Source organism: Dipodomys merriami, unplaced genomic scaffold (assembly GCF_024711535.1).
Source record: "Dipodomys merriami isolate MVZ:Mamm:240054 unplaced genomic scaffold, mDipMer1.0.p SCAF_31, whole genome shotgun sequence".
NCBI lineage: Eukaryota > Metazoa > Chordata > Mammalia > Rodentia > Heteromyidae > Dipodomys > Dipodomys merriami.
Window position 1 is genome coordinate 9,788,351 of NW_027204604.1, and position 12,562 is coordinate 9,800,912.

At 42.1% G+C, this 12,562-nt stretch overlaps 1 protein-coding gene across 4 annotated transcripts in view; it reads right to left on the bottom strand.

The window, feature by feature from the left end:
- The window catches only part of Srgap2 (SLIT-ROBO Rho GTPase activating protein 2), a 250,890-nt gene that overhangs the window by 37,094 nt on the left and 201,234 nt on the right, over window positions 1–12,562 (bottom strand). For all 4 annotated transcript variants that reach the window (XM_070041646.1, XM_070041645.1, XM_070041648.1 and 1 more), the window contains exons 11-13: window positions 6,932–7,016; window positions 3,868–3,895; window positions 1,705–1,729 (exon numbers count right to left, since the gene is read on the bottom strand). In XM_070041646.1, coding sequence (XP_069897747.1) covers window positions 1,705–1,729; window positions 3,868–3,895; window positions 6,932–7,016 — 138 coding nt within the window. The remainder of the gene's footprint in view (window positions 1–1,704; window positions 1,730–3,867; window positions 3,896–6,931; window positions 7,017–12,562) is intronic.

Sequence of the window (12,562 nt, forward strand, 5' to 3'; positions counted from 1 at the left end):
TTGAAAACCCATCACTCTGATGCTGCATCTCCAAGCAGAATGCCCAGTTTTAGATGAGGAACTGAAAGGAACAAACTTCAAGTACTTCCTATTCACGGTATTTAAAATAAAATGGCTTGTTCAGTCTTTAAGCCATTCATCTACCTGTGAATTCTAAATGAAATAAATTATCCCCAGGAAGCATTTCATTCTTCTCTAATATTAAGTGAAATTATGGGAGAAAGGGGAAGAAGAAGGAAACAGGAACAAGGAGGAGAGTTGTAATGCTTTTTTGTATATTATGTGTATATATATATATATATATATATATATATATATATATAAAAGTATAGATCAATAAATAGAATAAAATAAAATGAGATCCAGGGCCAGGGGGATGGCTTAAGTGATAGGTATCTTCCTAGAAAGTGTCAGTTCAAACCTCCATAACACCAAAAAAAAAGCCATAAAAACATTAATGACTATTTAAAATCAACAATTTGAAAAGGAAAAAAAATGAGATCCAGTGTCAGGGTACAGTGAATAATGACAGCAGAGCTAAGACAAGCTAGGGTGTGATCTGAGTGTCCCAGATGGCTGCCCATCCAGAGCAGCTGGATCCCTGAAAAGTCTGTGGGGGGAACATGACCTCCACATCTGATTATTGCCCTGTGGCTAGGGTCACTATGAATTACCCAGAATGACTTTTTTTTTCTTTTCTGCTAGTCATGGGGCCTGAACTCTGGGCCTGGGCGCTGTCCCTCAGCTCTTCAGCTCAAGGCTAAAGCTCTACCACTTGAGCCACAGCGCCACTTTCAGCTTTTTCTGCTTATGTGGTGCTGAGGAATCGAACCCAGGGCCTCATGCATGCAAAGCAAGCACTCTACCAGAGCCACCTTCTCAGCCCCCAGAATGACTTTTTGAAGCCTGGACCAGTTTTCCCTTGAATAGATAGAAAAAGATTTCTGAGCTCTTTCTACTCCCTTCTTGCTAACTGCCTTCTGCAATGCTGGAATGAGCTTAGGGAACACAAAACCATTTCTGTATTTGCCATAAAGTATAATTAGGAAGTCAAATTTGCTACTGCAAAAAAAAAAAACTTCAATTAATTTTTTTTTAAACAAGCACAAGTGCTGTTTAGATTATTCATTGATGTGGATTATCCACACGACTGCTCCCTAAGATCCTTCCTAATATGGGTAATGAGAGTTGGCTGCCGGGTGGCAGATTTTAATATAATATAGTGAACATCATTTGCAGAGTTGAATGTGTCTTGCCTATCACTCCTGGACCAGATTTATTTCTGCACTATTAGCATGTAGCAGGACCACATCTAGGATGATCATGCTATCAGAAACAAACAAAATCTACAAATTTTTACAAGACTGTCTAGTTCCGGGGATTGTCTGCTTTGAGTTCTTGACATTAATGCATACATAAAGAAGAGTGAGGCTGTGTGGTCTTCTAGAAAAGGATGCCATGGGGGATTCTGGCAAATCTGCCCAGGCCAAGCCAAATCTTAAGTGTTCATGACTGACTAGAGAAAAGAATGAGTCATAAAACCTATGACCACTCTAATGGAAGTTTACTCAGTGAAGTTGCTGTAATCTTAACCATGCCATGACTATGGGTACATAGAAGTGCCTGTCCTGTTTTCAGTTCCATAAATAGCTAGGATTTGCTCAGTTTTCATGCCTGAAAATTGCGCAAGATCCTGGCTCTTACCTGTTTCCTCACGGTGGAGCTACGTCTGTGATTGTTCCCATGGAAGTGGAGATGACCAATTCAGCAACAGGGAGAAAAGAGAGAAAAATTAAGACAGAATGAGACAACCAATCACTTTTAAACCCCCAACGTAAAGCTTTTATTTATGAAAATAAGCTATGTGGTGATTAACCAGACAAGTCATATTATTGAGTTCAGTTCCAGAAGTGGTAAGGGTCTTGGTAAAGTTACTTTTCTTTTTCTTCTTCAGTATGAGGGATTGAACTCAGGGCTCTGTGCTTGCTAGGTAGGCCTTCCACCACTTTAACCATGGCTCTAGCCTGATAATTTACTATCACTCAATAAGCTTTGCTCTTCACAGAAGCACAGAGATTCCTGCTTTTAATATATGTCATAGCCAAAATTCAAATAGGAGGGAACCGGTTCAACCTCTAGTAAAAGAGATTTGAGTTAGACTAGGAAATTCACAAACACCAATGGACATAGTGCTTGCTTTCTCTTGGATTTCTTCAGAGAAAAAAAAGGGAGTTATTTTTCTAGATTTAGTGGGTAGGGCATTCAACAGGAAAGATCCTTAGGGATCCTCTGTCAATGTTTTCCAATCTTTGTTTAGCTTCAGAAGCCTTTTTCCCAAAGGGAATCTGATCCAGAACTGCAATACCTCAAAGGAGGAGGAGGAGGAAGGGTAGCAATACTTTTTTTTTTTTTTTTTTGTGAAGAGAGAGCCAAGGCCTGGCTGCTGAGCCTTACTCTGCCTCTGATGCCAGCCTGTTCCCAAAGAATCTCTTTGAAACCCTTGAGCTACTTGGATCTAATGTAAGAAGAGGAAACTGAGGTTCCAAGAGGGGAGAAGAATGGCCTCAAGATCACACATGGTGGGAAAAAAACCAGTAACAAGGAAATCAACTCAGAGCTCTTTTCAGTCTTTTCCAGACATGGTAGGACCTCAAGTGAACTAAGACTATATCATTAGGAAGCATACTCCATAGAATTCCATTTTTCTACTTCTCTCTAGTCCTCAAAACTGGTATATTAATAACGAGAACTTTGCTGTAATCCACAATAGCAAAATGATGAAAGCCAAATGAAGCTATCTCTAAATAATGAGCCTATAATAGTAAATGGCCTCATGATTATTGTGTGTTGGCAGCTATCAAGCGTTGATATAATGGGCTAACACCGGGTCTCTGAGGAGTTCTGCCCATGAAAGCTTTCTCCAGTTAAATCAGCACATTTTTAGGCATCTGAGACTGTTGGCTGAATAAATGCCTTGCTTTCCGCCAGCTCACGAGTTTTTTCATAGCAGCACCATGACTGGGAGGGAAAACATTTGGCTGGGATAGGAGAAGGAGGGGAAGGTAGGGAAAGTTTGGGAGAGCTGCATACTTGTGTATCAGGCAAGGATTTCTACCCATGCTATTTGGCAAGCCAATGCAATGTAATATTGCATTATCCACCAACAGTCACTAATTAGAGGTTGTCATCTTTTCCATGTGTACAAACATGGATCAAATACCATTTCCTGATCTTTCTCTCCTGAATTTCCTTGCAATTGAGTGGCTCTTAAGAGTATCAGGGAGGGCTTCTACAAATGGTAGCTCCCTTGATTTGGTTCTTCCCAGCCCTTCCCTTAAGTGACAGCAAATCCCAGCACTCTTTGAGACCAGATGGGGACAATAAAGTGAAGAGAAGGCAGTAACCTTGCTCAAAGCCACTTCTTTGCAAAGTCATTCAATGTCTGCTAATTTTTTCATTGGAGGTACTGGGATTTGAACTCAGGCCTTCTACAGCCACATCCCTAGAACTTTTGCTTTAACTATTTTTCAAGGGTCTCAAGACTTTTTTTCCTAGGATGCCTTGGACCAAGATCCTCCTTCCTATGCCTCCTACTAGGATGACAAGCATGCACCACCATGCCCAACTTATGTGTTGAGTTGGGGGGAGGTGGGAAGGGAGTCTCACAAACTTTTTGCCCAGGTTGCTATGAACTGCAATCCTCCTGATCTCCATCTCTAGAATAAATGGGATTACAGGTATGAGCCAGTGCACCAGGCTCTCATTCAATGTCTTTACAATGCAACAATCTGGCTCTTTCCCAGTTGGGATTACAGACCCCACAGGCCTCCCATATTCCTTTGCAGGGCTGTCCCAGGCCACACCTACCTGGCCAGACTGCAATCTGTCCGCTGACCTGTGGAAAGACAAAGGCAAAAGGCATATGTTGAAGCAGAAGGAATAGAAAAAGGAGATCTACACTTTAGAAATGACTACTCACTTTGCCCATCTCCCTAAAAAGCCACTAGCAGGAAAGCACAGAGCACCCAGAGCCTCTCTTTCTGTTTCTGGCTCCCAGACCAGGGATGCTCATACTCTAAAACCTTTAGTTTGTCTTCCCAAGGAGAAAATAGGAGTGGATGTAGAGAAACAGTAACAAAGCAGACCATACCTTAGAAGACAAATTTGGGAAAGATTTCCCAGAGGTAATGTAGCTTCTTACTTATGTGTTGGGTGTGTGTGGTGTGTGTATTGTTCAGGGTGTGTGTGTGGAGAGACAGACAAGCCTGCCTGCTCCTGAGTAGGTAAAGGAACAACTGCTTATACACACAGGATCAGGAGGGGAACAGAAAGAGTTGTCTGAGAGAGTGAATATAAATAATCTTGCCCATGTTTTAGTTTAAATTAATACTAAATCTCCTATGAGGCTAGACAGGGGTGGCAAGATAGAATTGAGACTGAGTGCTGATGCTGCCGGAAACTCACAGTTCTCAAGCAGTCAGTCAGAACATTTTCAGGATCATAGCTAGCTTTTTTCCCCTAGTTTCTTTATTATTATTATTTACTTTGTTGTTATTATAAAGGTGATGTACATAGGTATTACAATTACATGAGTCAGGTAATGAGTACATTTCCTTTTTTAGTATCTTTCCTCCCTTACTATATAGCTAGCTTAAAGTATATAAAAGGCTGGGTGCTGGTGGCTCATGCCTGTAATCCTAGCTACTTAGTAGGCTGAGATCTGAGGATCTCAGTTCAAAGCCAGCCCATGCAGGAAAGTTCATGAGAGATTTATTGCCAACTAACTATAAAAAAAGAAGTGGAACTATGGCTCAAGTGGTAGGGTACTAGCCTTCAGCACAAAAAACTCAGGGACAGTGCCCAGGCTCCAAGTTCAAGGCCTATATCAGTACACCCCCTCCCCGTAAAAAAAGGAAAGCAGTGGAAAGCCTTAGCGTTCATACCAAGTATTCATATGTTTTAACAAGACCTGGACACATGTATGCATGCACCATGATGTAAGCCATGTTACTTTCTTTGGGTTCATGGTTAATGTAGTTTGATGAACATCAGATCCGTAATAGCCACCACAGGGACAAAGTCCAGCAGAAGGACAGATCATCTCTCACATCTCTCACTCAAGCTCCTAGAAAGACAGCTCCAGGGGCTGGGGGAGGGCAGCCTTTCTCTTGCCCTTGAAAGCTTGTTAATTGTTGATTACAGCTCAGTTCATCTTGAGCAACACCATCCCCCACCCCTAACAGCATCTTCTTGCAGAAGGCTCAGCTTTCATCTGCAAAAATATTATTCTGAGCCATTATTTTCAACATCTGTATCTTTTCCATTCTGGAATATTCATACATATCAATTATCCCTCTGTGGCAAGAACAAGGGGCTCTTACATTATAGTGACAAATACATACAAAAAGCAGGAACATGATGACTTGCACACAGGAAGATTTATGTGTTTTTTTTTCTTTATTGCTTGAACTTGTCATCTTTAGATTATGGCAATTTGCAGAACTAATGAATGGTCAGCCTTCATCTCTCTAAAGGGATGCATTTGGTACATACATGCATGTTAGCACAACTTCCCTCCCCCACCATCCACTTCAAGGTCCTACTCCCTGTCTTAACTGATGGGTTATGCTTAGATTGTCTTGCAAAAAAGACATCACAGCTATAACTTGCTTCAAATAGTTCTGGGCTTGCTTTCCTCTAATTCCCTTTGGAGCATTCCGATAACTCAAGGGTAAAGACTTTCCATAAGCAAAGTTTGGCTCTCAATGCCTGGACCTGTCTAGTCTGAGTCCCTTGGGTAGTACAGAGCAAAGAGACCAGGAATTACCAAAAAGGTTTTCTCCACATTAAGGAGAACACCTTAAACAATCACAACATCACTGATAGAAGAGAAGAATTAATAAACTGGGGGAACTGTTTTGTTTCCAGGGCAGGAAGAAGAAAGGGTAAGAGGGGAATGTAGGAGGCTCTGGTATGAAAAGCAGGGTTCCAATTCCTGGGCTAATGAGCAATGTATCTTCCACTTCCCTACACTCTCTAGTTTGTCTGATGAGTGCTTAAGAATTCATTAAAAATATTAGACCTCTGTTTAAGTGGAGGCTTACATGTCACTGATGTGACCACAGGTTCCCTGTGGCCTCTCTGTTTGTCTTCCTCCCATCTGTAAGTGAGATTAGTGGGCAGGGAGGAAGGGCAGATCATTCAGAGGCATCCCCAACCTGGGAATCCCATTAATCACAGGATGCTGAGAGCAAGGCAGGAGACCTGGGCAGAGTGCCAGACAACCCTGGGAAGGATTCTCTTGCAACCTTCGCCTTCTGTTTGACGGCTGGCCAAGGAGAGAAAGTCCAGAGTGCCAGTCCAGTTGTCTTGTAGTGCTACTTTCCAGGGTCTGGTTAAGATCATCATCTGAGATGATCATGGCTTCAGCACAGCCACAGAAGAGAGGGCTGCCACTTAAACAGAGACCCTTCCACCAAGTAGAAGGAAATCCTGGGAGTGGTAGAAGATAGTGGCCTGCCCATCATTTCTGCTCTGAGGATCCTATCCCTCCTCACAGCAGCTCAGTGTCTCCTCTCAAGCTCCCCACCTTCTCCCTCCAGCCTCAGTCTTGCCACAGGGGGGCTAGGAATTTTCATAGTATCTGGAGAGGCAAAAACCTTTTAGCCTCTTTATCCCAGTTGTGGCAGTGAAGGTGAAGGAGCAGGCATGCTCCATTTAAACAAATAGATGATGCACATTAATGCTTCATTAAGCATTGCCCTTTCCACATTACTCAAGCAGTCATTTGGGGCATGTGCTTCCACATTAAACAGGCTAGGAAAGGAAAAGTATTCATATAACCAGATCAGGACCACTTGCTTGAGGACAGGGCGCATGCTCAGCAGGAAGCTCAGCCAGGCTTCCCCCAAAACAGCATTCCCATACTCACTTTCTCCCAGAGTTTTCTGTAACAGGTCATGCTTGGCTTGTAACTTGGTGATGAGGTTCCTGCCCTCCAGGTACTCCTTCATTTTCTATAAGAGAGGAGGAGAGAGAAGAATTAGATTCCTGGGGAGGGGGAAAAGGAATCACAGACACTCAGCCAGAAAGTTTCCTTTTTCAGGAGACATTTGGTTTCTGATCCAATTTTTATTCAATCCATAAAGAAAAAAATCTTTTTGAGGCTTTGGTATAGGGCAGCTGCAGATCTTCCTGGTGGATGAGTAAGCTGCTCTGTGTTTCTACAGGAGCTTCATGTGGCTAGTTCAAGGGGACCAACTCCTAAATAAAGTCCCTGAGTGGTCGGTCTCCTTCAGTTCCACTGATGAACCAGAACTGCAAGGTAGATGGACAGCCTCCTGGAGTTCCAGTTTTCTTTTTTTTTTAATTTTAATTTTAATTTTTTGTGAACATACTGTACAGAGGGGTTACAATTACATGGGCAAGATAATGAGTACATTTCTTATCAAGCATTGCAGCCTCCTCCTTGTTTACCCTTCACATCCCTTCCCAGCCTTCCCCCACCCCGAGTTCCAGTTTTCTTGGTATGAAGGTACGCCTGCTTTGTGGTACCTCACTGACCTCTTGCCTGCCCCTCCCAGAGTATATTCCATCACCCCAGGAGCAGAGGCTCAGCTACAAGGGAAGCTGGCAGAACTGGACTCTCTTGGGCCTCTTCCTGTATTCTGCATTAAGTCCTTATGAGAAGTGCAGGATTTCTGAGAGCTTGAAGGGAGTAGTTGTCACCTGCTATGTGCATACCACACACAACAGTTCTAAACACAAGATGAGGTTTTGGAATTTTACCTGCTCTAACAGCGGAAATATGACTGTATGTTAGATGTGATCACTTGTTTAAACCTTGTCTGCCCGATGAGAGACTGTATTTTACTGGACGTCACCACATTTCTACAACCACCCAATGAGCTACTATCATTACTCTGTTTTATGGATGAGTTTACTGAGGTTTAGGGAGACTAAGTTGCTCAAGGTCAAATAGTGTCCAAACACACAGAGCTTGACACATGGTGTGCTCTGAAGCTTTATGGCAAACTGTTCTAGCCACTATGGTGCAGAGCAAACAGAAATAAACTTACTAGTACCCATTCTTTTTGTATGTATAGGAACCTAGGAGATTTTAGAGCACATCAGCACAAATTTTCTTGTATGCCTCCTACAGTCACTCCATACAGCATGCAGGGAAGATACTATGATTATAATTTCCTTATTAGAAATGAGCTGATCACAGGGAAGGGGGAATGTCTATAGATTATTGTTGTATTAGTAAGTGAGAGTGCCAGGTGAGGGGAAGGGGAGATGTTTATAGTTTATTAATTGTTGCAATAGTGGTAGTGCCAGGTGGGCAGATAAACCCCAAGGTCTTGTAACATTTTTTTTTTAACTTAAAGACAGTGTCTTGATAGGTCTCTATATGTAGCCCAGCTTTCTGTGTCAGGCACCAGAGTGGTGAGATTATAGATGTATACCACTATACTTGGTTATTACCATAGCACCTTTATGACTCTCCTATTTTTGGGGGAAGGGGCAATGCTTCATGCTTGCTATGCAAATATTCTACAACACAAGCCACACCCCAGACCCCTCACACCATCCTTGTGGATTTTCAGCTGCCTTGCTTGTCTCCTGCTGCAATGGTTCATTTGCCCATGTTTAATTCCAAAGTTAAATGGTGTAGGATTTCCCAAGTGGGACTTACAAATCACTAGAAAGACATGGGGTCATTCAGGTGGGAGGTGTATAAAACGTTTAAAATTTTTTAATAGATGGAAAGAACAAGAATGGAAAGAACAAGAATGGGAGGCTCATCGTTTTAGGCTAGCACAGGCAGACAAATTCATGAGATGCCTTCTCTCTATATACGGGTACTGTGGCACATGCCTGGCATCCTAAAGTACATGAGAGACTGAAATTGGGAGGATCATAGCTCTAGGTCAGCCTGGGCAGAAAACTATCTCAAAGGAGAAAGATGGTACATGCCTATTGTCCTACAATGATAAGAAGCCTAAAATAGATGGGCAGTGGTCCAGACATGTGCTGGGGAAGGAAGGAAGCAAGACCTTAACTCAAAAAAAAAAAAATGGGACTGAGGATGTGGTTTTAGTGATATCAAGTTTGCTTAATGAGCATGAGGCCCAGAGTTCAAACCCCAGCACCATCAAAATAAAAAATCAAACTGCTAAGTGAAATGAACTTCAAGATATGGATACAAGAGGTCTGTCTGTATTGCTATTGTTTTAAATGTACCCTGTGATTTTATTATTGTTGTTGTTGTTTCCTTTTTATGTTCTCTCCTCTATGGCATATCTCCTGTTGAGACTGTACTTGGTTTTGGTACCCTGCCTCTTGTATATACATATGTCTAATCCGGGGAGGGGAAGGGGAATAACAAAACACTGAAACAAGAACACAAGATGACCCATTGCAACAAGGATACCAACAGGACAGTATATTGGACATGAACTTTTCAACCTCGGGAGGGTGGGGTGGGGAAGTGTGGAGGTGGGGGAGGGAAGGGATAGTGGGACAACACCAGGGAAGAGAAGGAGTAACAATGATTGACAAGTAATGTATTCATTGCCTTATTCATGTAACTGTAACCCCTCTGTACAGCATCTTTACAATAATATATATATATATATATATATATATATATATAAAATTTAAAAATGTAAAAAAGGTGCAAAAAATAGCTATTTTTTTTGTATTTCTTCTGCACAGTATACACTTTTAAGTAAGGGCTTGTTATGCTTCCCTCATTTAACAATAAACAAAAACTTGCCTCGACAAATGGGACTACCTTAAAATAAAAAGCTTCTGCACAGATAAAGCTATCGCAACCAAGCTAGAAAGACAACCAACTAATTGGGAAAAAATATTTACCAGCAATATATCAGACAAGGGGTTAACATCCTGTATATACAGGGAACTCAAGAAACTAATCCCTCCCAAACCCAACAAACCAATTACTAAATGGGCAAGGGAACTAAAGAGGGACTTCTCAAATGAAGAAATAAAAATGGCAAAGAAACACATGAGGAAATGTTCATCATCCCTGGTGGTGAAGGAAATGCAAATAAAGACAACCCTGAGATACCACCTTACCCCAGTCAGAATGTCCCACATCCACAAATCAGCCAACGACAAATGCTGGAGGGGATGTGGAGAACGAGGAACGCTATTACACTGCTGGTGGGAATGTACACTCATACAAACACTTTGGAAAGCAGTCTGGAGGGTCCTTAGAAAGCTAAAGATTGACCTCCCTTACGACCCAGTCATACCACTTCTAGGCATCTACCCTGAACAACAGGAACCAATATACAAGGACACGTGCACCTCCATGTTTATTGCAGCACTGTTCGCAATAGCTAGGATATGGAAACAACCTAGATGCCCCACCACAGATGAATGGATCCAAAAATTGTGGTATCTATACACAATGGAATATTATGCAGCCATTAGAAATGACAAAATAATGGCATTTGCAGGGAAATGGATGGAGCTAGAAGGAATCATGTTGAGCGAGGTAAGCCAAGAACGAAGAGACAAACAGTACATGGTCTCCCTGATAAGTGGATGATGAATCCAAAATGTTAGGTGATATGACAAAACTAACAGGATTTAAGAAACAAAGAACTCCCACTCATCTGGTTGAACCACTACTAAATATCCCCATGCTGCTGATCACATATATGGTATATAACATATGAGCACCGTTATATATTACAGACTGTGATAGACAATTTGCTCCAGGAAAGTTAGAATGAACTTGTGACTTTAAATGAGCATCATTATTCCACAATACTGTGAATTTCCGGAAATTAAGTAATCACTTAATCACAATCAAAAAAAAAAAAAGAACCTTGGGGAAGGGAGGGAAGGAGGGGATGGTAGGGGGAAAACAATGGAGGGGGTAACAATGTTCAAGAGGAAGTATACTCATTACCTCACTCATGTAACTGTAACCCTCTGTATAGTATCTTTACAATAAAAAAATTAAAAAAAAAAACTTGCTCATATGGCTCTGTGTACAACTTGCAAATCTCCATGTCAATGACAGTACTTTCCATACTACTCGCACTGAGGGTTATTCCCCATGGCTTCCTCTCTACACTGTCTCTTCCCTATGTTCAGAGACCCAGGTCATTCCTTCTTCTCATTTCTTATGCGCAAAACCTCAACCCAGCAGATATTACACAATCAATGATAAGTGCAAGAAGAATAAATAAATAAGCAGCTTCACTCTCCTCTGTAAAACTGCCCTTAGCAGTTACAACCAGCCCCCAATGTGCCCCTACACTAAATGAAATATAAAACAAAGCAGAAACAAATGCTATTCTAAATAATTTCTGGTGCCTTATTCAAGACCTGCTCCCTGGGTTCCTTTATGGTTTTGCACGAGAACATCTGCATGAAAATAGGCTCTCCTGTCACCTTCCCCTTTCCATCTGCTCCAGCTACCAGCTCACCTGCTGTCAGTCTTCCCTGGGTGATATCCTAATCTCCAACTAGTGGCTAATTGTGGACTTGGAATAGTATTTTGGGACCCAGAGGTGAAAATCCTTTAGGAAACATCCATTGCTAATACCTGTAACCCTCAAAGGCCTCTCTTTGGAAGAGAAATCTCAAGAGATTCCAGAGTTTCCTAATGAGGAAATTTTACCAAGAGGCTGTAACCCTCAAAGCAAGGCCCAACTGCTCAGAATACAACAAAATTCTGAAAGGAGAGGTTGCAAATTTCTTCCTTGCTCATGTTTCTACTTGTGATTCCCCAAATCATTTTTTTCTCATTCATGTTCACAGCTCACGAGCTAACTCTGGTTGTCACTTGGTGAACCATTCAAATAAATAACAATCTGATAAAGAGGTATGATGGATTACCTTTTCGGGTTCTATTAAATCCTGAAAGATCAAAACTGTGTCAGGGTGTGACCAGCATTCTCATGCTGGTATGGAAACCATGGCTAGGTATTTGCATCTAGGTAAGCCAAGTGTGGGAAGGTAAAAATATCCCTGAGTTGAGTCTGCAGGCACGTTATCCATCAACTCCCTACCTCACCCAGAAGTCTGTACTCCTCTGGAGATAAATAACCTTGCCTCTATCCTCCCATGTGAGTTAGAAGTTGCTGCTGAGCACAGAGAAAGGAGCTGGAAAACTGAGGGAAAAGGACAAAGACATGGTATCTTATGATTTCTAGAGCCTAGAGGGCTAGGCAAAGAGTTGTTGATCTGCAACCTCAAATCTCTTCTTTGGGCAATGAAGGTCATTGTCTTTTTTTGTGTGTGTGTGTGCTGGTCCTGGGGTTTGAACTCAGGGCCTGGACACTGTCCCTGAGCTTTTGTGCTCAAGGCTAGCACTCTAGCACTTGAGCTACAGTGCTGTGTGTGTGTGTGTGTGTGTGTGTGCGTGCGTGCGTGCGTGCGTGCGTGCGTGCGTGTGTGTGTGTGTGTGTGTGTGTGTGTGTGTGTGTGTGTGTTTAACTGGAGATAAAAGTCTCATGGACTTTCTAGCGGCTTCAAACCGCAATCCTCAGATTTCAACCTCCTGGCACCTGGCCTT